The 21,367-nt window shown below is 45.4% G+C and overlaps 2 protein-coding genes across 3 annotated transcripts in view; one reads left to right on the top strand and one right to left on the bottom strand.

The window, feature by feature from the left end:
• pvrl2l (PVR cell adhesion molecule related 2 like) overlaps nt 1-15,885 on the bottom strand; it is a 283,481-nt gene extending 267,596 nt beyond the window's left edge. For both annotated transcript variants that reach the window (XM_068710852.1, XM_068710851.1), the window contains exon 1: nt 15,413-15,885. In XM_068710852.1, coding sequence (XP_068566953.1) covers nt 15,413-15,509 — 97 coding nt within the window. In that variant the 5' untranslated portion in view covers nt 15,510-15,885. The remainder of the gene's footprint in view (nt 1-15,412) is intronic.
• Nucleotides 15,819-20,195, top strand: LOC137872574 (uncharacterized). Its single transcript, XM_068710853.1, has 2 exons — nt 15,819-15,891; nt 19,457-20,195. Exon 2 carries the CDS (start codon nt 19,619-19,621, stop codon nt 20,192-20,194), a length of 576 nt encoding a protein of 191 aa, XP_068566954.1. The 5' UTR covers nt 15,819-15,891; nt 19,457-19,618; the 3' UTR covers nt 20,195.
• Nucleotides 20,196-21,367: the final 1,172 nt, after the last annotated feature.

Raw genomic sequence — 21,367 nt, 5'->3', positions numbered from 1 at the left:
TCCAACACTCCCGTCATTCCAAGGAAGAAAAAGGAGGCCAGCGCACCGAGGCTCAGCGGAGAGTGTTGGAGTTGTCACAGCGAGCTGACCTTGACACTCCGGTGAAGGTAGAAAAAAAAAAAGAATCCGCAACAACGGGGGACGACAGTTCATCCAGACCCGTCGAGTCGAAGCGCAGAGTGAACCCAGAGAGCTCCAGAGCCGCTTTCAGGTTACAGCGGCGCACACGGCTCTCCCTCTGCGCCGCCCGGCTGCACCCGCAGCCAGACGCACGGCGCGCTAATTGGTGTTTAACCCGTCGTGCCCGCTGCGTATTTAGTTCCAACAAGCAATTACATAATGCTCACCACCATCTCAAACCGACTGAGTTGTAATGGAGCGGCGATTAGCTCGGTGCTGCGATTGCCTTCTGTGCAAGCCAGTTCAAGCAGACAGGATCCACTGGGAAGTTTACATCCAGCGCATTCCTAATTCTCCCTGCGTGGCTTTGTTTTCTGAAATGTTAAAGACCTCTGATGTTTTAATCACGCCATGGTTTCATAAGTCATGTACAAGAGGAACCAACCAGCCGTCAGAGGGCAGAGGTCAGCTGTTGCTACGGGACCGACTTTTACCAGCTAGCTAAGTACTATTTCCTAATTTTCATTAGGACTTCTATACATTTTCTCGTAGACTTCTATACAACCAGAGGAGTCGCCCCCTGATGGTCATTAGAGAGAATGCAAGTTTAAGACACTTTTGCCTTGGCTTCACTTTTTAGAAACTGAGGTTGCTGCCTGGTTTTACATTAGCAAGATAAGGTTAGCTAATGCTAATAAGCTAAGAAGTGGCTATGTCATGCCGGAGAAGTTTGCCTCCAGGACTTCATAAACACGTTCTGAAGTCAAGAAGCAGCCACCTTTTGGAAAGACAACCAGGCAGAAAAGCTAATTACATGCAAAATGATTGCGTGACTACAAAATATATCACATTTTACTTTAATCGCTTTGCAAAACAATTGCTTTCCGTCAGGCCAGAAGAGTTTAATGTGGTAAATACCACCTGTGCTATTGTACAGCAATACGTGTGAGCAAACCAAACACAAAGACGACCCCGCTGCTATAACTCTGGAGCAGAATCCAGGACTCGAGTCTCGGTACCCAATCCTGAGCAAACCACATTTCCCATGGTGCCCTGACGGGAGCGTGCCGACGACTAAAGAAGGAAACGTGTGTAAATTTAAAGGACCATTCTCGTGGTTAAGCTTTTAGTCCATCAAATTAAAATCTAGCAGACATCTTGCTAAATCATGCTCTGTAATTAGTGTCATTAGTCATGCTTTTCATTCATGTTAGTTTGGTTTAAAATTTGCATGAAATAATTAAGCTCAAGGAAGGTCCCTCTTCCTAGAGCTGGCTGCAGAAAGCTTTGCTCTGCTGTTTGGAAAAGAATTCAACCCAAACGACAAGCAAACATTCTCAAGGCTTCCGTTCGGCAGCTGAACATCAGAAATCTGTGCTTCCTTAAACTCACAAATTAAGAGCAACATTTCTGAGCGGTCCCTGCTTATTACCAAAAAATAATGATGCTAGAGCCATCTCAGTTTCAATCATATGCACATTGATTTTTAAACTGTCATAACATGAATGGAAGCCCAGACGATATGACACCAATTAAAAAAATGCATGGCCAGCTTTAAAAAGTCCATTAAACTGCAACCAGTATGCTCCTTCAGCCCATTACTTGACAGAGCCCCAGTCCAACAGGATATTTTATGAACCTACACCTTAACTTTAATGGCATTTGAGTAACATCTTATTATCAAAAGTTCAATCTAGTCCCTTTTGATATAAGTTGTAAGAACACAAATATATATTTTGGTTTGTTTGAAACGGCGTAAGAAGACATTTGGAGAGGCATGTGGTGATTTACTCTGGCTGCTGGAGTCACCAATCAATTACTTTGGCTGTCGGTTGACTTTTGTTTTTATTTAAGCACAGCTTAAGCTTTTAGCTCATCCATTTCTTTTCCCTCGCTTTCCCTCGTTCCATCCTCCGTCGCTTTGGCCAGAGTTTCATGCCGTTGATGAGTGATGTTCCAAACGGGCTCATTAACACGCTCCCCTTCACACCGCCTTTCATACCGCAGAAAATGCCTGATTCAATTCCAGGCCTATTTAACTTTTCAGCTCAGACGGAGCCACTTTGAATTTTAGCAGTCAGAAAACCTAGACGTGTGTAGAGTCAGGAGAAACGGCATGCTGGGAAGAGGAGAGGACAGACATGAAAGCGCAGCACACGTCTCATTAGCACCCTTGTCTCTCCGTCCAGCCAGCTAACTGGGCAGCCGGCCTGCCACCCGTCAGGATGCTCGCGCGGTGGAAACCGGAACGGTTGAAGCATTTCACTTCCATCCTCGGATGCATCCCTGGGGATTAAGAAATCATCCTCACATTTTGAAAAAGCCCCGCGCCTGGAAATAGACTCTGGGATGCGAGGGCGGGCAGGTCAGAGGCCCGGGAACATAAGTCATCTTCCTATTTCACCATCCTACCTCCTTAGTTAATGGGGTTTTTCAAGGTAAGCACAAACACCAAAGGGGGGGGGGGGGGGGGGGGGGGTGCTGGATCAGTAAAATGTACCTTCTTAGCTGTGGATTAAGAGGCCGCTTTAAAATGACATGCTGAGGTAGTGGTGACAACAGGGGTAACTTTACAGCAATAATGCAACTTCTTTGCAGCGTGTTTGGCAGTGACAGTGTTGCAGATAATGACAGAGTACAGTAATCTGATGCCAGGTTAACAAGATAAAGCTAAAGCTACAGATCACAGTGTAGAAGTGAACCAGCACATCAGCTGGAGATGGAGACAGAAGACAGTGAAGTTAAGGAACAACACTGTTCCTGTAAAGCCAGGTTGGTCTTTAGTCACTGTTACAACCGTTAAAGCAGCATGTGTTAGCATAGCACAGAAGTGCTAACACTAGCTACCGGTGAGCTTTCCCACCATTATATCTATGGTTCCAACCGAGCCGTCCCATTCTAACTGTTGTTTATAAATCTTGGGAGGGGAATATTTTTTAAATACATTAGGGAAAAAAGGACTTATTGTTAGGCTTACAATACACTGGTGGAATCCCTGGTGTGCTAGCTTAATGGCTCAGTGTTGCTCAGTTAGCAGCCCTTTCACTTAAAGCTGCCCCGTGGAGTTTCTGACCACTAGAAGTGCCAAAGAGACGTGTTTCTATGAGGACAGGCCAGTCTGCTTTGTGACAGAAACATTCAGAGAAGTGTCTGCAAAGGCAGTGAAGAAGAAGAAGAAGACTTTGTAAATATTTTACGAGGAATGAAATTCATTCGACGCGTTCGTCGGGACCTCAAGGACACAGACGGTGCGCTCGGTTAACAAACAGAACGCTTGTTTGTTTACAAGAAGACTCCACAGGGCTCCTTTAAAGAAGACATAGTCTGACAAGCATGACCTTTGTTTGGAATTATGTTGCATGAGACACAACTACTAATCTAATAAAGTAGCCTACAGCAGGTAGACTGTCATTTTCAAATATTGATGCTTTTTTTTTTACTTTGCACTTCATGTTCCAGGGTCCGCCCTCAGGAACTGCTCACTTGGTGCATGCTGGGAAAGGCTCCAGCCCCGCAGCCCTGAACAGGATAAGCGGTTTAGAAAAACGGATGGATGGGTGCATATTCCAATTTCAATGTGGCAAGCAGATTAGCAGATTATTGCCATAATTGCCTAGCTCATAATAATACAGTTACTCCAGCCACAGTAGTCCTCATTGTCGCCAACCTAATTTAACCGTGTTTGTCAACCATAGCTTCAGTTTCAGACAGCGCTCTGCTGTTTAAGCCCTTTAGCTATTGTTCTTTTTCCATAATGGAGGGAGGTTGATGACACTAAGTCCCTGATCAGGAAGGAGTAAACATTCAGCAAGTGGCAGTCCTAGAACTTTTAACCAGGGGGGGGGGGGTCTTTTTCCATCTGTCACAGCGGCTCACTTGGTCGCCCGTCACACGGTCCGCGGCGGCTGACAGAGGGAGCTTGTCGTGACACCAGAGCTGCCCTCCTTTCTTTCCAGTGAAACGCTGAATGCTGGACCTCCTCCTCGTTGCCAAATGACTCCCGATTGCGCTGCTCATCGCGGGCTCGTTCCAACAATCTGAATCATTTTAAATCACCGAACATAAAAACACAATAAACAGATTTTCGGGGTTTTTTGTTTGGCTAACATTAGTGCGGGACACATTTACCCTGAAACTCCCCACAATGACACACGGCAGCTACAACGGCGACAGATGTTGCTGTTTACGAGCAGCCGCCTCGCTAATCTGTTTTTGCACTTTGGTTTGGTTTTAATTGAAGAGGACTTGGACTGGATCCTCTCTTACGGAGAGAAAAAAGAGAAGAAGGCCAAAGACACTTCTGGCTGACTGACAGGTGAGCGTGTGCGTCAAGAGCAGCGGGGAGGAGAACTAATGAAATGAGCTGCGAGAAGAAAGCCCACAGGGCCGACAGAGCAGCATACACTGCAGTCATTTGACAACGAGAAGCTATTAGACAGGAAGATAGAAAAAAAAATCATGCCTTTTGAAAGAATTCTGTAATTGTATCATGCAAATGAAAAAAAAGGAAAACCGGAGACCGGACGCCTGGAATATTGAACAAGAGAGAACATCAACCTTTAGTGTCAGAAAAGAAACTCAATTTTGGATTCACAGGAAGAAAATCAACTGTGTGACTAGAGAGTCAGGAGCTAAGAGAGGGTTATTTTTATTTTTTGGGGGGGGGGGGGGGGGGGGGGTAGCAGTGTCAAGACGGAGAAGACGAAGCATTGTGTTGCAGCTGTCACCTCGAATCTCTCAATCGACAGCTGAATTAGTGAGGGGATACGGAAGCGATTAATCAGGTTTAAACAGCGGCTGCCAGGATCGGGAATATGTGTGTCTGTGTACCGTCTGGGTGTGAGCTGACTTCTAGGTGAGTTATGGGTAGATTATATAATATAAAGTATTGCCGACCTCGACCGCTGAATGTTTTGTTGTAGATTTGGTTGCGTGTTATGCCAGCGGCACCTAACCAAACCTCAGTTGTTTTTTTTGTGTTTTCAGCACCAACCAACATTGATTTCACGCGGCTCCCTCCGGAGCCACAAAGGGCTTTATTCTACTTTTTCATTTTACCACCTCGCATTAGTATTCCTGAGACCTGTAGACTTTGATGTGTAAAATCTGTAGAGTTCCCCTTTACGTTTTTGAAAAAACATCACATGAAGATTTAAATGGTCAACTCACAGAAATTACACAAAAATAAACACTTGGAGGCATCGAGCCATGAAGACAGTTTTGTCCCAGAGATGGTCCAACTTTCCACGAAAGAAAGCGCATCGATCCCGTTCAAAGCTTGGCCTGTGGATGCTGGTGAGAGGGCACCAGTAATGCAAGAATACTGTGTTAAAAGACTTCAATTTGTCTGCCACGAATATATGCGTTTCATTAAAACCAACAGCGTTTTTGACAATCGATTCAGAATAACAAAACATTGCGATACTCAAGTGTATGGGTATTTTCTTACACCTCTGTTGACCTAAAGCGTCTTTTGGCTCCTTTTATCCTCTTCCTCTGTTCTCTTTCTCAGCTGGTGTCGGCACACACGAGCATATTTGCTGCCACTCGTTCTCCCACAGAATACAAACACGTGTCAATGCTGTTATATTGTTATTTGTGAATTGTTTTAATCCGCCAGAGTCGAGTCAGTCCACACGTTGGGTGGACCTCTCGCCGGCCCAAAGAATAAATCAATGTCTGTGACTAAAAAGGCAGACAGAAAGCCATGTCCCGTTGTTCCTACCAAATGTAGACGAGGCTTTCTCAGCAGTCTGTTTCCTGTCAGTCACCTGACAGCCGCAGAAATGACATGAAAGTCTCTGCCAGGAGGAAAAAAAAAATCCCTGAATAACATGCAGGCCTGACAGACTTAATTGTCACATCCATGTCTTTTTCTACACGCTGCTGCTTTGTGTGCCGGGACAGCCATTCATTTACAGCCAGGTTTGAAACACCCGCAGAGCTCGCACATTAAAAAAAAAAAAAAAAGAGAGAAATGACAAGAAATGATCTAATTGCACATGGCGTGCGTTGCGGAGCGATTGGTGGAAACGTACACTAGACAGAGGCAGCGGTAAATGGGCTGTAACTCTCTGCAGCGACGCCGGTATTCTCCTTTAACGTGCGCGTGACTCGCATGGAAATGTGCCCGCCATGTGAACAGTAGTCGCTTGTGAATGGGGGTGAGGAGGAGAGAGAGAGACGTTAGCTTGCATTATGCAGATGGGAAACAACAACACCGTCGGAGCGGACGCAGTCGATCAAGGCGATTGCCATCGGCGTGCACGGGCGTGCGTGCACGTGCGCGTGCGCTCGGAGGCAGTCAATTTAGGCGATGATATTGAAGCAGCCAAGGACGCCAACAGAGGTGAGAGGAGAGCCAGGCTGTTGGCCGTGCACAAATCCTTGTCCATCGCCCTGTTTCAATTTAACATTTCATCAATACTGGCAGAGAGTCTCTCTCTCTCTCTCTCTCTCTCTCTCTCTCTCTCTCTCTCTCTCTCTCTCTCTCTCTCTCTCTCTCTCTCTAACTTGTTGCTAACAGTCTCCAGGCTGCACAGAGACAGTTCCTTATGGACGGGGGAAGCAGAGACGGATTGAATTCCATTTGCATCACTCCGGTGAGGTGTTGGGGTTCTTCATTCTCTGCCGTTAGTCCCTCCGCCGTCCATGCTGTGTTGCTTTGTGTTGCGTGATGAAATTCAGATCCTGCAGAGCTGGGGCCTCATTACAGAAGAAATATCCTAACTGCTTGTTCTATCTCAACTTCACTTTCAAAGAGAGGAAAACTCTTCCCGCTGCAGAAGCAATTCCCAAACTGCACGGCTGTGTCCCGTTCTATCTTAACTGAAGAACCCATGACTGTATATTGGATTCTTCAATCGCCACTCGTCCTGTCATGCCCGTTGCTATTTAGAGGCTAGAACGTACCGGAGGGCTACTCCAGATGGACACGCCGTGTAATCTACGGCCCTCCCTCATCTCTGGCTGGCAGTCTGGGAGAGCATTTGTGATTTGTACGACCACTGGCAGAGCCCCAAAGGTCAAATTCAAACTTCGGGGGAATCCCTAAGTAATCCAGATATAAGATAGGATTGCTTTCATACAAACAGTTAGGAAACATGTTTCTGTAATACCATAAACTGTCACCTTAAACCGAGGTGAGACAGGATTACAGACTTCGGTAGTTTCTGTAATGAGGCCCCTCGTTCATATGTTGGAGGATCCAATAAGCTGGAGGAGAGTAACAAAAGGTATTTCCTTGCATGGCTGAGAGTATCTGCTGCTGAAGGGTTAGGGAACAGACAACCTGGCCTGGTCTTTATAGTGCTCGTGCTTGAACTAAGGCAGAGAATTCACTTTTTATTTATTGTTTCTGTGACTGTACATCCTCTCACCAACCACTCACCTAAACCAGAAAAGGAAACTGACTAATGTCCACCAAAATGACAGTCGGTGACGATATATAGGAGTGGTTGGAAAGTAAACGGTGTCCCACTCCGTCCATAGAAACAAAAAGTAGTTGTGTTCAGGGCCTGACAGCCGGAATGAGTAGAGCAGGGACTTTCCTGGCTCAAACTGAGGTAAGTGACCTCCTGGACCTAGATTTATTATTTTGATAGGCCTTGATGTGTGAGGCCACACCTGAGTGCAGGAAGCACCAGCTATGACTTAGAAATCTCCCAGAACTAGGAATGAACTCATTTGAGCATAAAACATAAATATCATGGGTTACATAACAGCATGGTCTGTCAAAACAGTGAAATACAGGAAATATAGAAGCACTGCATTAACTCCTACTTTTATGGAGCCGATCATATTCAGTTTTTCTTGTCATTTAATGTCATTGCGACGGTGTTCATTTCTGTTGCGTGTGTCTAGAACACAGATGTATTTGAATGCGTTGAACAGTCTCCAATGAGAGCGTGCTTCTCGTTAGTCGTGCCAATGGTGCTTTTTAACGGCCGGCCCTAATCACCTTGTATGTCATCCTGTTTCATTACCTTTCTAGCCAGCGCTGGGATTTTCCCTGCAGTGAGCAGTGACGCGGTTAAGTCTCCGTAACAAGGTTCATTACTGTCATTACTGGCCACGTGGTGAAATGTTGGTAAATGCAACGTAGAGATTAAGCCATGCTGTCGCCTGAAACAAAATAACGGCCAAAAGGCTCCATGATGAGATCGGAGAAGCAAACGATGTTACCGCGGTTATTAATTGCCCACAGGGGTACGACGGGAAATGTCACAAAGTCACATCGCTGCTTGACCCGCCGGTGCACATTTCCATTTTGCCAGCGGGAGACACCTGAAGTGACTTAATTATCATTGCCACGGAGCGATATCCTCTCAAACTCTACTTCGCCTGTTCTGCTGAAGGTTACAGTTGTTCTTTTTAGCATCAAGTTTCACGGCTGCCGTTGAACCCTTTCTGTAACCAGAGTGATCATTTATTTTCCTCATAGTGTAAAAAAAGCACACAGATCATCAGTCTACACCACCGACTGTATTTAAGAAGTGGACGTAGTCGCCGTGGCTCCCGTTTTAAAGTATCGAGTTTGGCGTTTTGGCCGTCGCCATCTTGGCTTTTTTGCACCCAGTGAACGGAAGTGACCATATTTGGACTGTGGAGGAGTGACGTAGAGATGCTGTATACAGCTCTGGTAGCACTAGCACCATGTCAATCCCAGTAAGCCCTAAAGCATCCCCTGCTTTATGGTCTATTTCACTCTAAATGGACCGTAGTTTATTAAATGAACATCACGCTGTATTGAAGAAGACTTGAAAGTAAAGATGGGGATGCTCGTCTACACATTTTCACACTTTTGAATTCCCCACCAGCTCCCTCTCCGACTCAACAATGAGGCCGAGGAGAACCGAGAGCAGCGAAGTGGGTGAGGGAGGGAGGGGGGAGGGAGGGGGCGTGCTGGCACCCGTTTTAATTCCACCAAAAGCTGTTCCAACAAAAGGGCCCTCACTCGGGGGGCCGCCACAGAGCGGCAGCCAGGCAGTCCCGGCTGAAAATAGGGTCGTGAGCGAGAAGAATGAGAGCGAAAGAGAGGGCGAGGGAGAGAGAATGTGCGAATAAAAGAATGGGCAAAATGAAAGGCGGGTATGAAAGGCTGGCTGGAAGTTTTCTTCCCTCTGCGTGGCGGTGAAAGTCAAACCAGAGACGGTGGCCACATTGATCTTGTGTGTTTGAGTAAGAAAGACATTCAGGAAGCAGTGAAAGCAGACCGGACCCTGAGAGATAAAGGCAAAAAAGAAAAAACCTTCGTCCGACCATCCTTGGATGGGCTCCGTTGTGATTCATGGCCCCGTTCCTGTTGCTACGCTCTGCGATCCCTCTTCCCAGCGGCACCTGTTGCTGCAGAATCGCCCGTTGATCGCCATGGTGTCGGCCGCGATACGGGCCGATTTTTTCAAAATGTGATCTGGAATTCGCTTAGTAACCGGTTTCCTCAGAAGGGGAATGAAAAAAGAAAAGCGCTGACCAAGTGGAGACACATGCTGCTTCTTGGCAGGCAGGGTGATGAATTGAAAACCTGCTTCCTGGACGCTCAGCAAGCCGGATTGATGGAGCTTCTTACAGCAACACTTTCCCCCTAATTACCCCTCGCTCCTTTTTTAAAAGGCCCACACTAAAACACAACATGTGGATGTGTGATCGGCTCATCCACAAAAGTACTTGATCAATACAAAAAAAAAAACAGAGGCCAAAATTTAAAAAAAACGTAAACATCAGTGCAGACAAACAAATCACAACACACGATGTGATGCAACCTCTGTCGATAAATCCATATTCTTTAAGGAGATGTTTTCACAGCAACATGAATACATATCAGAGATGAATCATGACTGTTGAACTTCCTAACATTAGCTCTAAGCTAATGATGATAATACATCATTAAACTATGAATGACACGATTTGTTTTATCAATAAAACTAAAAAAAAATATTTACAAAAATTTTAATTGTGTGTTTTTATGAAGAAAACTGAACACTATGATGACTATAACAAAGTAAAAAGATACATTTCATCAAAGCCATTGGAAAAAAGAAAAAACAAACTCCAGCAATTAATATCAGCAGCAAAAAAAACGCTGAACTTTTAGGAGAAAATAAATACAGTTTGCAAAGTTCCTTATGAAAAAGCCCAGAACTAAAAAGATAAAAGGGATATTTGCTAAAACATAAGCCCTCTTCTGAGGCACCCAGCTGGCATTTCAACCCAGCAGTGATACCTCTGAACAACTGAGGGGAACAATGGCAACCCCTCCTCAACCCACACACACACACACACACACACACACACACACACACACTCCCCCTGAGAAACACTCCATGACATTTAGTCTTTCTGACTGGATTTTAAAGATGGCTCTGACCCCGGGGTCGGGTGCCTGCGCGGGGTTAAAGAGGGATTCATTCAGAGTGAGGATAAACTGTTCGTTAAACTGGGAAAAATTACAGGATTTTTATTATTTTTTTCAAACTGCCCTTTTGCTTCTGAAATAATGGGAGATTTTCAGCCTCCCGGCTTCTCCCGATACATTAATCAACTAAAACAGCCTGCGAAGAGAAAAAAAAAAATTGAAATAATTGCGCCGCTGCCTCGGAGGCCGAGAGCTCACAGATGGACGCTTTGAACTCGACGCTCGTTGCTGTGCATGCTTTATGATTACAACAGTACAATTAGACACTTCTATGGGGGGTTTATTTTAAAATGTAGTAGATGCTGCCCCCCCCCCCCCTCATGTGTTGACTGGTGTTGACAGAAGCTTCGCTGGGGAAACTGCCGCGGTGCATATCCAGTTTACTGACACGTTCCTCCAGCAGCCATGACACCAGAGTCTCCTCATGGTCCCGGTCGCCCCAACGGAGCTTCACGGTGAAGCTGCCTTCTTTTTGTACTTTCACGCTCCGCCAGCACGGAACGAGCCACAACTGCACCCTTAACGCCACATCTTTACCCTCTCTCTGACAACGTCTTAACATCGGTTTGTCCACAACAATGTTCTTCCTGTATGTTTTGTGTTCTGGTCTGGTTTTCATCTGTGACATTATCTGTCCTGGTTTGTACTCTCATATGAAACTTTTTACATGCTTCCCATCTTGACCTTAAATAAAGGATGAATTCAAATAAAATACTTTGGTGTCACTACAGCGGGTGCTTGGATTGCTTCCGAGGCGTCTCCATCGCGGCCCTCCGCTGCACTGCGTTCCACACACATATCCACAGCGGAGCCGCAGCACCGGCGACACAGAAATATGCCAGACAACAAACAGCACCACGGCCCGACGATGAGTCATTAATGAGAGCTCTCGATAATCAGGCCGCGGCGCTCTGAGGGCGATAATCATCGGCCGCCTGCTCTCCGAGTGATAAGCTAATCAGCCCCTCGTCTCCACCGAGCCGTCGAGGGGGACTCATCATCATTGACATTTCGGCACAGAATCAGGCCTGTAGAGACGAGGACGGGGAGAGGAGGGGGGGGGGGGAGACACCTGAAGTGACTTAATTATCATTGCCACGGAATGATATCCTCTCAAACTCTACTTGGCCTGTTCTGCTGAAGGTTACAGTTGTTCTTTTTAGCGTCAAGTTTCACGGCTGCCTTTGACCCCCTTTTACCACAGCGTTCATTCATTTTCCTCATAGTGTAAAAAAAAACACACAGATCATCCGTCGGCACCTGAAGGATAGAGTTCGGCGAGGTCGCCATCTTGGCTTTTTGGCAACCAGTGAACGGAAGTGACCATATTTGGACGGCGGAAGGAGTGACGTAGAGACGCTGTATACGTCTCTGGTAACAACCTGTCAATCACAAGGTAGCCCCGCCCTAAAGCATACTCTGCTTTATGGTCTGTTTGACTCCAAATGGACCATAATTTACTAAATGAACATCACGCTGTATTAAAGATGAAAAACTAGAGATTGAGACCATAAACTCATGTTGACAATGTTTACTGAGGGAATAAATGAAGTGAGAAGTAGAGTCATTTTAGACTTCTATACAACCAGAGGAGTCAGTAGAGAGAATGCAGACTCAAGACACTTCAGCTCTGGCTTCACTCTTCAGAACCAGAGGATGCCGCCCTGTCCCCACACCCACACCCACACCCACACACACTCCTTAAAAAAATGAAATAATAAATAAAAAGGTGTTGTATGCCGTATAAAATCAAGCTTGCATTCAGTGTCAGTAACTCACTGGCTGAGCAGCTGAAATGGGAGCCGAGTATTTCTTTTATTCCCAGCAGGAAGACGAGATGTGTCTTTGCACGTTCAAATTAATTCAGAACCGGTGGGGACGCGGTCGTGACAATCTGCCGGCTCTTTAACAATACGAGCCCCGATGCAGCGCGGTCTCGGCTGAGTATCTGTCATCCTCGAACATCCTCGACCCGCGTTGCTTACAGCGCCGCTCTTACGTCGCTCCGAATGTTCACGGGGAGGAAAAGAAACGCCATCACACATCTAATTCCAATCAGGGATGACTCTTCCTCCTGCCTCAAAATCACTCTAGTCACCTCCAGTCTCCAGCAACAGATGCTAAGCGAGGGCTCTGCGGCTCCCTTGAAACAACTCGCCCTCCATTCCCTTTGATCACAGCAGAGGCCTGTCTCCGTGAGGCGCGTCGCCGCGTCTCCCCGCTCCGTAATGACCCGTCTTCGTCTTCTTTTTCTTACCACCCTGGTGACAATTTGGGGACAGCTTAGACAGATGATACTAGTTACACCCAGGTGGAAACAACAGGCTGACAGATCCGTGCTGAAGGAGCAGGTTCACAGGGTTCTTATGAACGTCACTGTTAACTGACTGTTGTTGTTGTTGTTGTGAATTCTGTTGCTGGTCCCAGTGCGGCGGGGAAAAGCACGTCTGCGTTACTCAGCAGAGCATCCTACTCTCTCCATATCCATCACCGTAATGCTCTTCCCGGGACATACAGCGTTGCTATGGAAATCATCAGCATGTTAATTGATAGCTCTCTTTATTAATGGGCCTCATCAGAAAGCGTTTAAACTTAGTGTCTAGATCGCAGCAGCAGTTTTGAGTGCATTCGTTGTGTTGCTCAGAAATACGTAATCTGTGCATAAATGTTGGTATTATGAGGCATTATAATATTCATACAGTCTTGCACTGCGCTTGCATCACTTGACGGTAAGTTTACAGCAAAGCTCCACAGACATCAGCGGGCCGATGCTATCAGCCGCCGCTGCCGTATCACAGACACTTCATTGGTGCACGTTGCCAGACATGAAAACAGAAATTGCAATAAAAGTGTTGACCCGTATTTGTCTTAATTCAGGTTTAACGTGTTTGTTTTTATTGACGGTGTTTATTTGTAGTGTTGAGTGGTCTCCTCTTAAGTGTTTTCAACTTTAAAACCGCCCAGCCTGAGCACATTCTTTGAACAATCATTTATTTAATGAGCACTCTGTGACGGCTGACTTTGAAAGGTCACTTCAAAAATGTTTTGATGTTAATCGTTTTTGTATAAAAGATCATTTAAACTCATTTCAAAGTGGTTTCACAAACTGTGAAGTGAAAACGACCAGGTCAGTTTGTTGTGGGCTAACATGTGATTCAACAAGCCAATCAGACGTGGAACCACTTCCTGTGTCACATGCAGGCCCAGTTCAATACACACCCCGTGGCTTAAGAACCACATTTGCAAAGGTGCGCCATATTATCCTCCTCGCAAGCCAATCAGAGCAGACTGGGCTTTACCAGGAGGGGGGGGGGGGGGTCTTAAAGAGACAGGCGCTAAACCAGAGCGTTTCAAACATAGGGTGAGTACAGGTATATTAGAAGAGACAGTATGAGAAAAAGAATGTGTTTTTTAAATATTAAAGCATGTCAACATGTGGTAGTAGAAACCCCAAATACAAATATGAAGCTGAAAATGAGCATATGTCTCCTTTAAGAAATAGCTGACCCTTTTTTCACAAAATATTAATATCTGTATTGGCCACTATGATCAGATATTGATCAGGCTCAAAACATTTGTCCTAATTTACTATTATTGTATATATATATATATATATATATATATATATATATATATATATATAAAATGTATCTCATTTAATATAAGAAGCGACCAGTAAAATCAGTTCCTCCAATCAGAATCCAGCTCGAGTGTTGACACAGCTTGTGTCATGGCTGCACATGGCCAGAGGGAAGCACCTCTTGGTCTGTGTTGACACACCGTTTAAATGTCAAAATACATTTTTTTAAAGCGTGCATTAAAATGCATTCGTTTGTCTCAGTATAGCAGCCTTTTGTTGTTGGTATTGTTTTGTGTGATCAAACAGGCGTTGACAGAATGTGTGAACATTTCACAAGTGTCTGTCATCGTCGGTTTGTGTCTGTAGTGGATTTAAAGTGGTGTGATTGTAGAAGACTAAGTAACACAGAAGAGGATCGGTTCACTTTATGAAGTAAGAACAGAGGAGTTGTTTTTCTTTACAGTCAGGACTCAGTTTGGGTCAAGACCGAGTCTTACACTCAATTCAACATCATGTCCTTATTGGTGAAAATACATCAATTGCATTATTGCTTTGAGTGTTATATCAAAATATGAATATCAAGTGCTGAGACAGCTTTGCGGGAACACGTTAAAGACGTAACGACTGTCTCCCGCTTGCTGCAGATACGGAGGTGAGACACCGACAGGTGGACGCCGCTGCTGCATTTCTAGCGCGTCTCCCTGCTGCCACAGGACCGCTGCGGCTCATATTCATGCAGGGCTCTCTGCTGGAGGGGCCACCTGAGGAGCCGCGGCCGTGCTGCAGAAACGAGGAACCCCCCCACACGCGCACATACACACACACACACACACACACACACACACACAGAGGTAAACACAGATTACAGGTCAGCCGTGTTGGTAAAGGGTTTTGGTAGAGGCTCAGAGGGGATTAGCTTTTTCCCTGAACAGTCACCTGCCGTCTGAAGCTGTGAGGAATTAGGACCACAACAACAAAACCCACCACAAACCAGGAGAGCCACACCTCGCTTCCCGTGGCTACCGAGACTCCACACACACACACACACACACACACACACACACACACACACACACACACACACACACACACACACATCCCGACAGAGCGCTTAAGAGTACAAACTTTTTCTTGTATTTTTACAACAGGTCGCCTCCGAACAGCAGCCAACAGACGCGACACGGGGACTGATGCGGGACGCGGGCTGGCCGGCCACATTCAGGGCGCACAGCGCAGGAGGGAGACGGGGGGTGTGAAGCAGAGGCTTCGGTGGTTACTCTAACGCAGCTTTGTCTTACCTTGGGCTGCGAGGAGGATCGCCGTCGCCGCCGCCGCCGCCAGCCAAGCGTTCCTCACCGGAGAGACCGGACGGCGTGCCGCGTGATCTCTCGCCATTCTTCCAAGTGGGAGACGAGGTGGACGTAAATATCCACTACAGCGCTGCGTTGTGGGGGGGAGAGGGGGGTGGGGGGGGTGACGAGCTTGGCTCCGGGTTATTCCTTCTCCGATCGGCGCGAGAAACTTGGGGAGTTCAGTTCAGACCGCCCGGGCTAGTCAGCCAAGTTGTGGCTTCTCTTCCCCTTGTGTCTCTGCAATCTGGAGCGCGTTGAGTTTCTCTCTCCGTCCTCCTTTCACTGGACAGGAAGAAGAAGAAGAAGAAGGGGCCGGGCCGCAGTAGCGCGCACAGGTAAGCCTACGCGGATGGTTTCTGCGCGTGACGGCGCGTCTTGGCCACGGAGAGAAGGAGCGGAGCGGAGCTGGGACAGAGTGTGTGCTGGTGAGGAGGCGCGAGCTCCGTGTGTCTGGCGCGGCGGGCTGAGAGGGGAATATCAGAGTGATGTCAGCAGAGCGTCACCAAGAGGGCGCGAGCCGCAATAGTGAGGCAGAGGAGAGAGAGACACGGACCTGTACCTGCGCTGGAGACCCGGGGGGGGGGGGGTTGCCCTGCTGGCACGCGGATATGTATTAATGTGCGCGTGTGTTTTAGTGCTTTCATCGAGCACTGATAATAATCGGTTATTTCCGTTGATCAGCAGCAATATTCAATGATATCTTAATGATCACGAAAATAATTACCTATGCTGGAATATAACTATACATGTACTCAAGTACTGTACTTCAGTACAATTTTGAGGTACTTGTACTTGACTTGAGTGTTTCCATTTTCTGCTGCTTTATACTTCTACTCCTCCACATTGCAAAGGGAGATATTGTTCTTTTTGTACTATAATCTGTTTATTTTACAGTTACTTTGCAGATTGTACACACACAGCCATGTATGAGTATTTACAACAGTGGTGGAAGAAGTACTTTTATTTAAATAAAATACCAATGTAGAAATACTCCTGCATTCAAACATTTGAAAAGTACAAAAGTGTAACTATCAAAATACGCTTAAAGTACCAAAAGTAAAAGTACTCATTATGCTAAATGGCCCATTTCAGGATGATATATACGACTGGATTATATTTATTGATGTATTATTAATGTTGCAGCAGGTAAAGGTGGAGTTCATTCAAACTACTTTTACTTGATTTAAAGACTAGTTCTTCCTCCACTGATGACAAATTGCAAAGCATCGTCACTCAGTCAAAACTACAGCGACATCATGGAAATCATTAGGAAGTATTGCATCAAAGCCAAAGTAATGTTCTTTTTCAGAACAACGTTAAAGTTTGTCAATTGAATGTGTCAGCACTATATAAAAAGCCGAGTAAGGAGTAGAAAGCTGCTGTCAGGGTTCAGCGTGTCCCTGGGTGGGGGTCTAAACGCAGCGTCTCAGTGGGCTTCACTGGCACATTACATCAATGGCTCCCCCAGCCAAGCTTTCTAAGAAGACCAGAAAACGACTCCTTAATAAGACACTTAGCTCATGAGGGGGGAGAAAGAGGGAGGAAACCTTGGGAGAGGTAATTCAAAGAGAGATACCCCTTCTGTGGAAAGAGACAATTAGCCTGCCTAAAAATAAGGTAACTGATAATAAACAGTATAACAAAAGTAGAATTCAGCATAAATCCAGTCAAACAAGTCCAATAGACCCGTACTGAGACATGGAAAAGTTGCAATGATATAATACGGATTCAGATAACCTATTAACTGGAACCTTCAGAAGGATACCGTGCAAATATTACAATAAAACTATGAAGAAAGGACAAGGAGACAATAGACAGTCACCGGAAAATTATGAAAAATCTATTTGAAGGATATTAACCAAAACTCAAAGATTTGATGGTATGTCACCCCTGTTCTCGTTTCACTGACTTCAAGGTCCAACTTTTAAATCGTGAACTATTACATAGACTTGCACATTCCTGCTTATCACCTCTAGTCACTCGTCATGTCAGTCTCCTGATTTTTACAATAAAATACGTCAATAGGTGGGAGGGGCCTTCTCTCACAGGGTGGTCTCGCCCAGCATTCATAGCTCTACCTACATGTGCCGTTATTCGTAGAGATCCCGAGAAAGCATTTTGAATCTTATCCACATTAATAAGGAAGTATAAAGACTGCAGAAGCTCACACAGGGCGGGTTGGATTGGACGTAGATGGTCCAACAAACAGCAAACTTTCACCCAGAAGACCACTGATCTTCCCCGTGTCAAACGAGAAGTCCACGTTGATTTATTTTTCCCGTAACTAGCGTACTTCAGTAACGTCACTTCTGTAGAAGTTTATTTATGTAATGAGCAGAAATTGACAAGTGCTGCTGGAAAGAAAAATGAGGATGATGCATTTTATTTGTAACACACCTTTCATTCAGAGAATCTCAGAGTGCCACAGAACCAGTACATAGTAAAAACATAGTTAAAACAAACTATAGGAGTAACATTTGAAAGCTATTATATGAACGGTTGTATCAGGATGCGTCGTCTCTCATCAAGCCCCCCCCCCCCCCCCCCCCCCCCTTCTCTGGGACCGTCTTCCAACCCAAATTCGAGAGATTCTGCCTCAGTCGACTCACTCAAAAGTAAACTCAGAACACATCTTTTCACATCAGCCTTCGACCTCCCTCAGTCTGCCCTAGAATACAAATCACAGTTATCAATTGTGTATGTTGTTTGTGTTTCTTCTGCTGATGCTGCTGCTGTTTTTTATCGAGTATCGCGTGGGTCTAATGTTTTCAGTTTGTAATGTTTTGTATTGCTGTTGTTATTATATGTACAGCTCTTTGAGGTATGCTTTGTGGTAATGGGTTATGAGACCAGCAAAATGACCAAACTCAGCTCTGTTTGCCTGCTTAGTTCGGTTCATTTGAGCTGCTGTTAAAGCTGTTAATCGAACCCTGTTGTGGACCGAACAACCGAACCGAGACCGCTTGAACAGGTGGGTCTCGGTCCGCTTCCAAGTGGACAGGGGAATAAACCCCTTAAAGTCCCAGTGAAAAGGGAGTCTATGCTTCTGTACACACACACACACACACACACACACACACACACACACACACACACACACAAGATGATTGGATTTTGAAATATGAAAATGTATATATTGTTAAATAGTTTCATAATATGAGTGGGGATGTGATCTAAAAGGGTTAAGACTCATTCTTCATTTCATCCCGACTTGAATCCGCATCCTGACTCACCTGTGTGATGATGTGTTTTATCTATTACACCAAAACACAAAAGTACAAGAGACTTGCTCACATGATGGAGGCTGTCATTTACTTTGTTGTCCCCTCCAAAGAAACAGTGATGCAGAGAGGTTGTTTTTTTAGTGAAAACAGAAATGTTTCAAACACGGATATGTTGGAGGTAAATAAACAGAGAGGACGCTCTGCCGTCTGTTGAGGACGATAAGAGGAGCATCTTTGAAGTAGACTGCAGCGGAGTTACTGTTGACATAAGTAACAGAAGCAGATTGACTGAGACTTTGTTCACAAACCAAACGCATTGTAAAAGGCAGGCCTCAATTCACTTTGTGAGTCAGAACAGAAACCAGTTCCCTCATCTTCACCACGCAGTATTGTGTCAGTGATTCTGTCCACCTTTTATTGTTTTACGGTGATTTAACATGAACCACCATAAATAATGACACACTGTTCTGCTGCTACAGACCGATACACCAGCTGCTCGTGTGGTTTCTGAGACAGTAGCTGCTCAAGGAGTGGCGGCTGTAGTTTCAGCAGTGGTGGCCGTCAGGGCCAGCTAAGCCTTCTCTGCTGGCCTAAACAGAATCACAAAGTTATAGCTATTTTATAATTTAATAATGTTTCCCATTAGCTTATTTTCTCATTGCACATCTACTGTCTTTCTCAGTTGCTCTGCTTCCAGCACAGCTTGTTTTAAGTAGAGCTTTTATCCAATCAGATTTCACCTCTATGTCTCTATGTTTTTTTCCAGTACAACTCGGGGTCATGCCATCTGCAGAAGTTCTCTGATGACTCTGCAGTGGTCGGGTGTATAAGGGACGGACGGGAGGAGGAGTACAGGGCAGTAGTGGATGACTTTGTGGAGTGGGCCGGTAGAAATCACCTGCTTCTGAACGTGGCCAAGACCAGAGAGATGGTGGTCGACTTCGGGAGGAGGACGACGGCTCCACAGCCACTGAGAGTTCTGGGAGAGGACGTGGACATGGTGGAGGAGTACAAGTACCTGTGTGTCTCCATCGACAACAGACTGAGCTGGAAGGCCAACATCAACGCTGTGTACAAGAAGGGGATGAGTCGACTCTTTTTCTTGAGGAAACTTCGATCCTTCAACGTGTGCAGCAAGATGTTGGAGATGTTCTACCAGTCTGTTGTGGCCAGTGCACTGTACTTCGCCGTAGTCTGCTGGGGGAGCAGCATTGGAGCCGGAGACACCAACAGACTTAACAAACTGGTTAAGAAGGCCGGCTCCATCATCGGCTGTAAACTGGACAGTCTGGAACAGGTGGTGGAGAGGAGGACACTGAAGAAACTATCATCCATATTGGATAACCAGGACCACCCTCTCCACCACCTACTGCAGGGACAGCGGAGCACTTTCTCCAACAGAATGATCCAGCTCCGCTGTCATAAGGACAGGTACAGGAGAACATTCCTGCCTACTGCTATAAGACTGTACAATAAATCACCTCGGGCCAAATCAAATCGTTAAACCTCTGCACTACTGTTTATTTAGTTGATTTAATATTATTGTGTTCTATTCACTGTGTATATAGTGTGCATTTTTTATATAACATCTTTACTATATTATAATTGTATATATTGTGTATTTTTCTTGTATTTTTCTTTTTCTTTTTATATAATATTACGATTTTTTACCTGTGACCTATTGCTGCTCTGTAACTTATTGCTGCTTGTAACAAAATAATTTCCCCTCGCAGGATCAATAAAGTTAGTATCTATCTATCTATCTATCTAGGTAAGAAGAGAGGCCCGAGGCCTGCTGGGAAGCCTTTGCTGATTAAAGTAAATGGAGACGATATTGTTGATTGTCATATTGTTCAACCAATCAGATCGTTAGTTTGACATGTTGGGCGTATTCTATGACATGTCAGAGTATTCTAGATAGCCTACAAGTACCTCAGCATTAACGTGCGCCGTGATTGGTCAGTGGACTAGCGTCACTGCTGTGAAGCTGAAGCAGCTAGCAGAATTTAGTAGAAGTAAGAGTTCAAGTTGAAAGATATGCAAGAAGTTATGACATTTTTAGTGTTTTGCTTGGTGTAGATTCTTTTTTTTTTACCTAGCTTTGTTTTTTTGACTCAATGGCTGAAGGAGGAGAAATGGATTTCTCAAGAAGGACATTTCCAGAAAACCTGGACATCGTATCAAAGGGTCGGCTAACCCCACAGCTAGCAGTCCTGACCCAGCATGGAAAGGATTTGTACGAACGGTTACACCCCTAGAAACAAATAACAACCATAGCTGTGGCGTCATGATGAGGTTATTAGGAGGTGGTTCAACTGTAGTTGGACAGCACTGACGGCCCAGGTATGAAATACACGGCCCGCCACTGAGTTTCAAACTACACTTGGTGTTACCATGGTAACCACGAGAGACTGAAATCTTAAGGATTACAACTTTAAGAATCTGGGTTACGCAGGTAATCTAACGATGTGTAGCTGTGTCTGCTTACATGATATTCATGGAGCAGGTCAGGGATCAGATGTCTCTGTTATGGCAATGCTTACTCTGACGGCCGAAATCTTGGATTTTGGCTGTCGCCATCTTGGTGTTTGGCCTTTACCAGTGGAGCTAAGTACGTCCTAACGCTGAAAAAGACATCTAACCAAAAATGGAACTATTAACTTTCATGAAGTGAAAA

This window comes from Cebidichthys violaceus, unplaced genomic scaffold, assembly GCF_023349555.1.
Source record: "Cebidichthys violaceus isolate CVI_PGR_0920_01 unplaced genomic scaffold, fCebVio1.0.p SCAF_16, whole genome shotgun sequence".
NCBI lineage: Eukaryota > Metazoa > Chordata > Actinopteri > Perciformes > Stichaeidae > Cebidichthys > Cebidichthys violaceus.
This window is presented reverse-complemented; position numbering and strand designations above follow the sequence as displayed.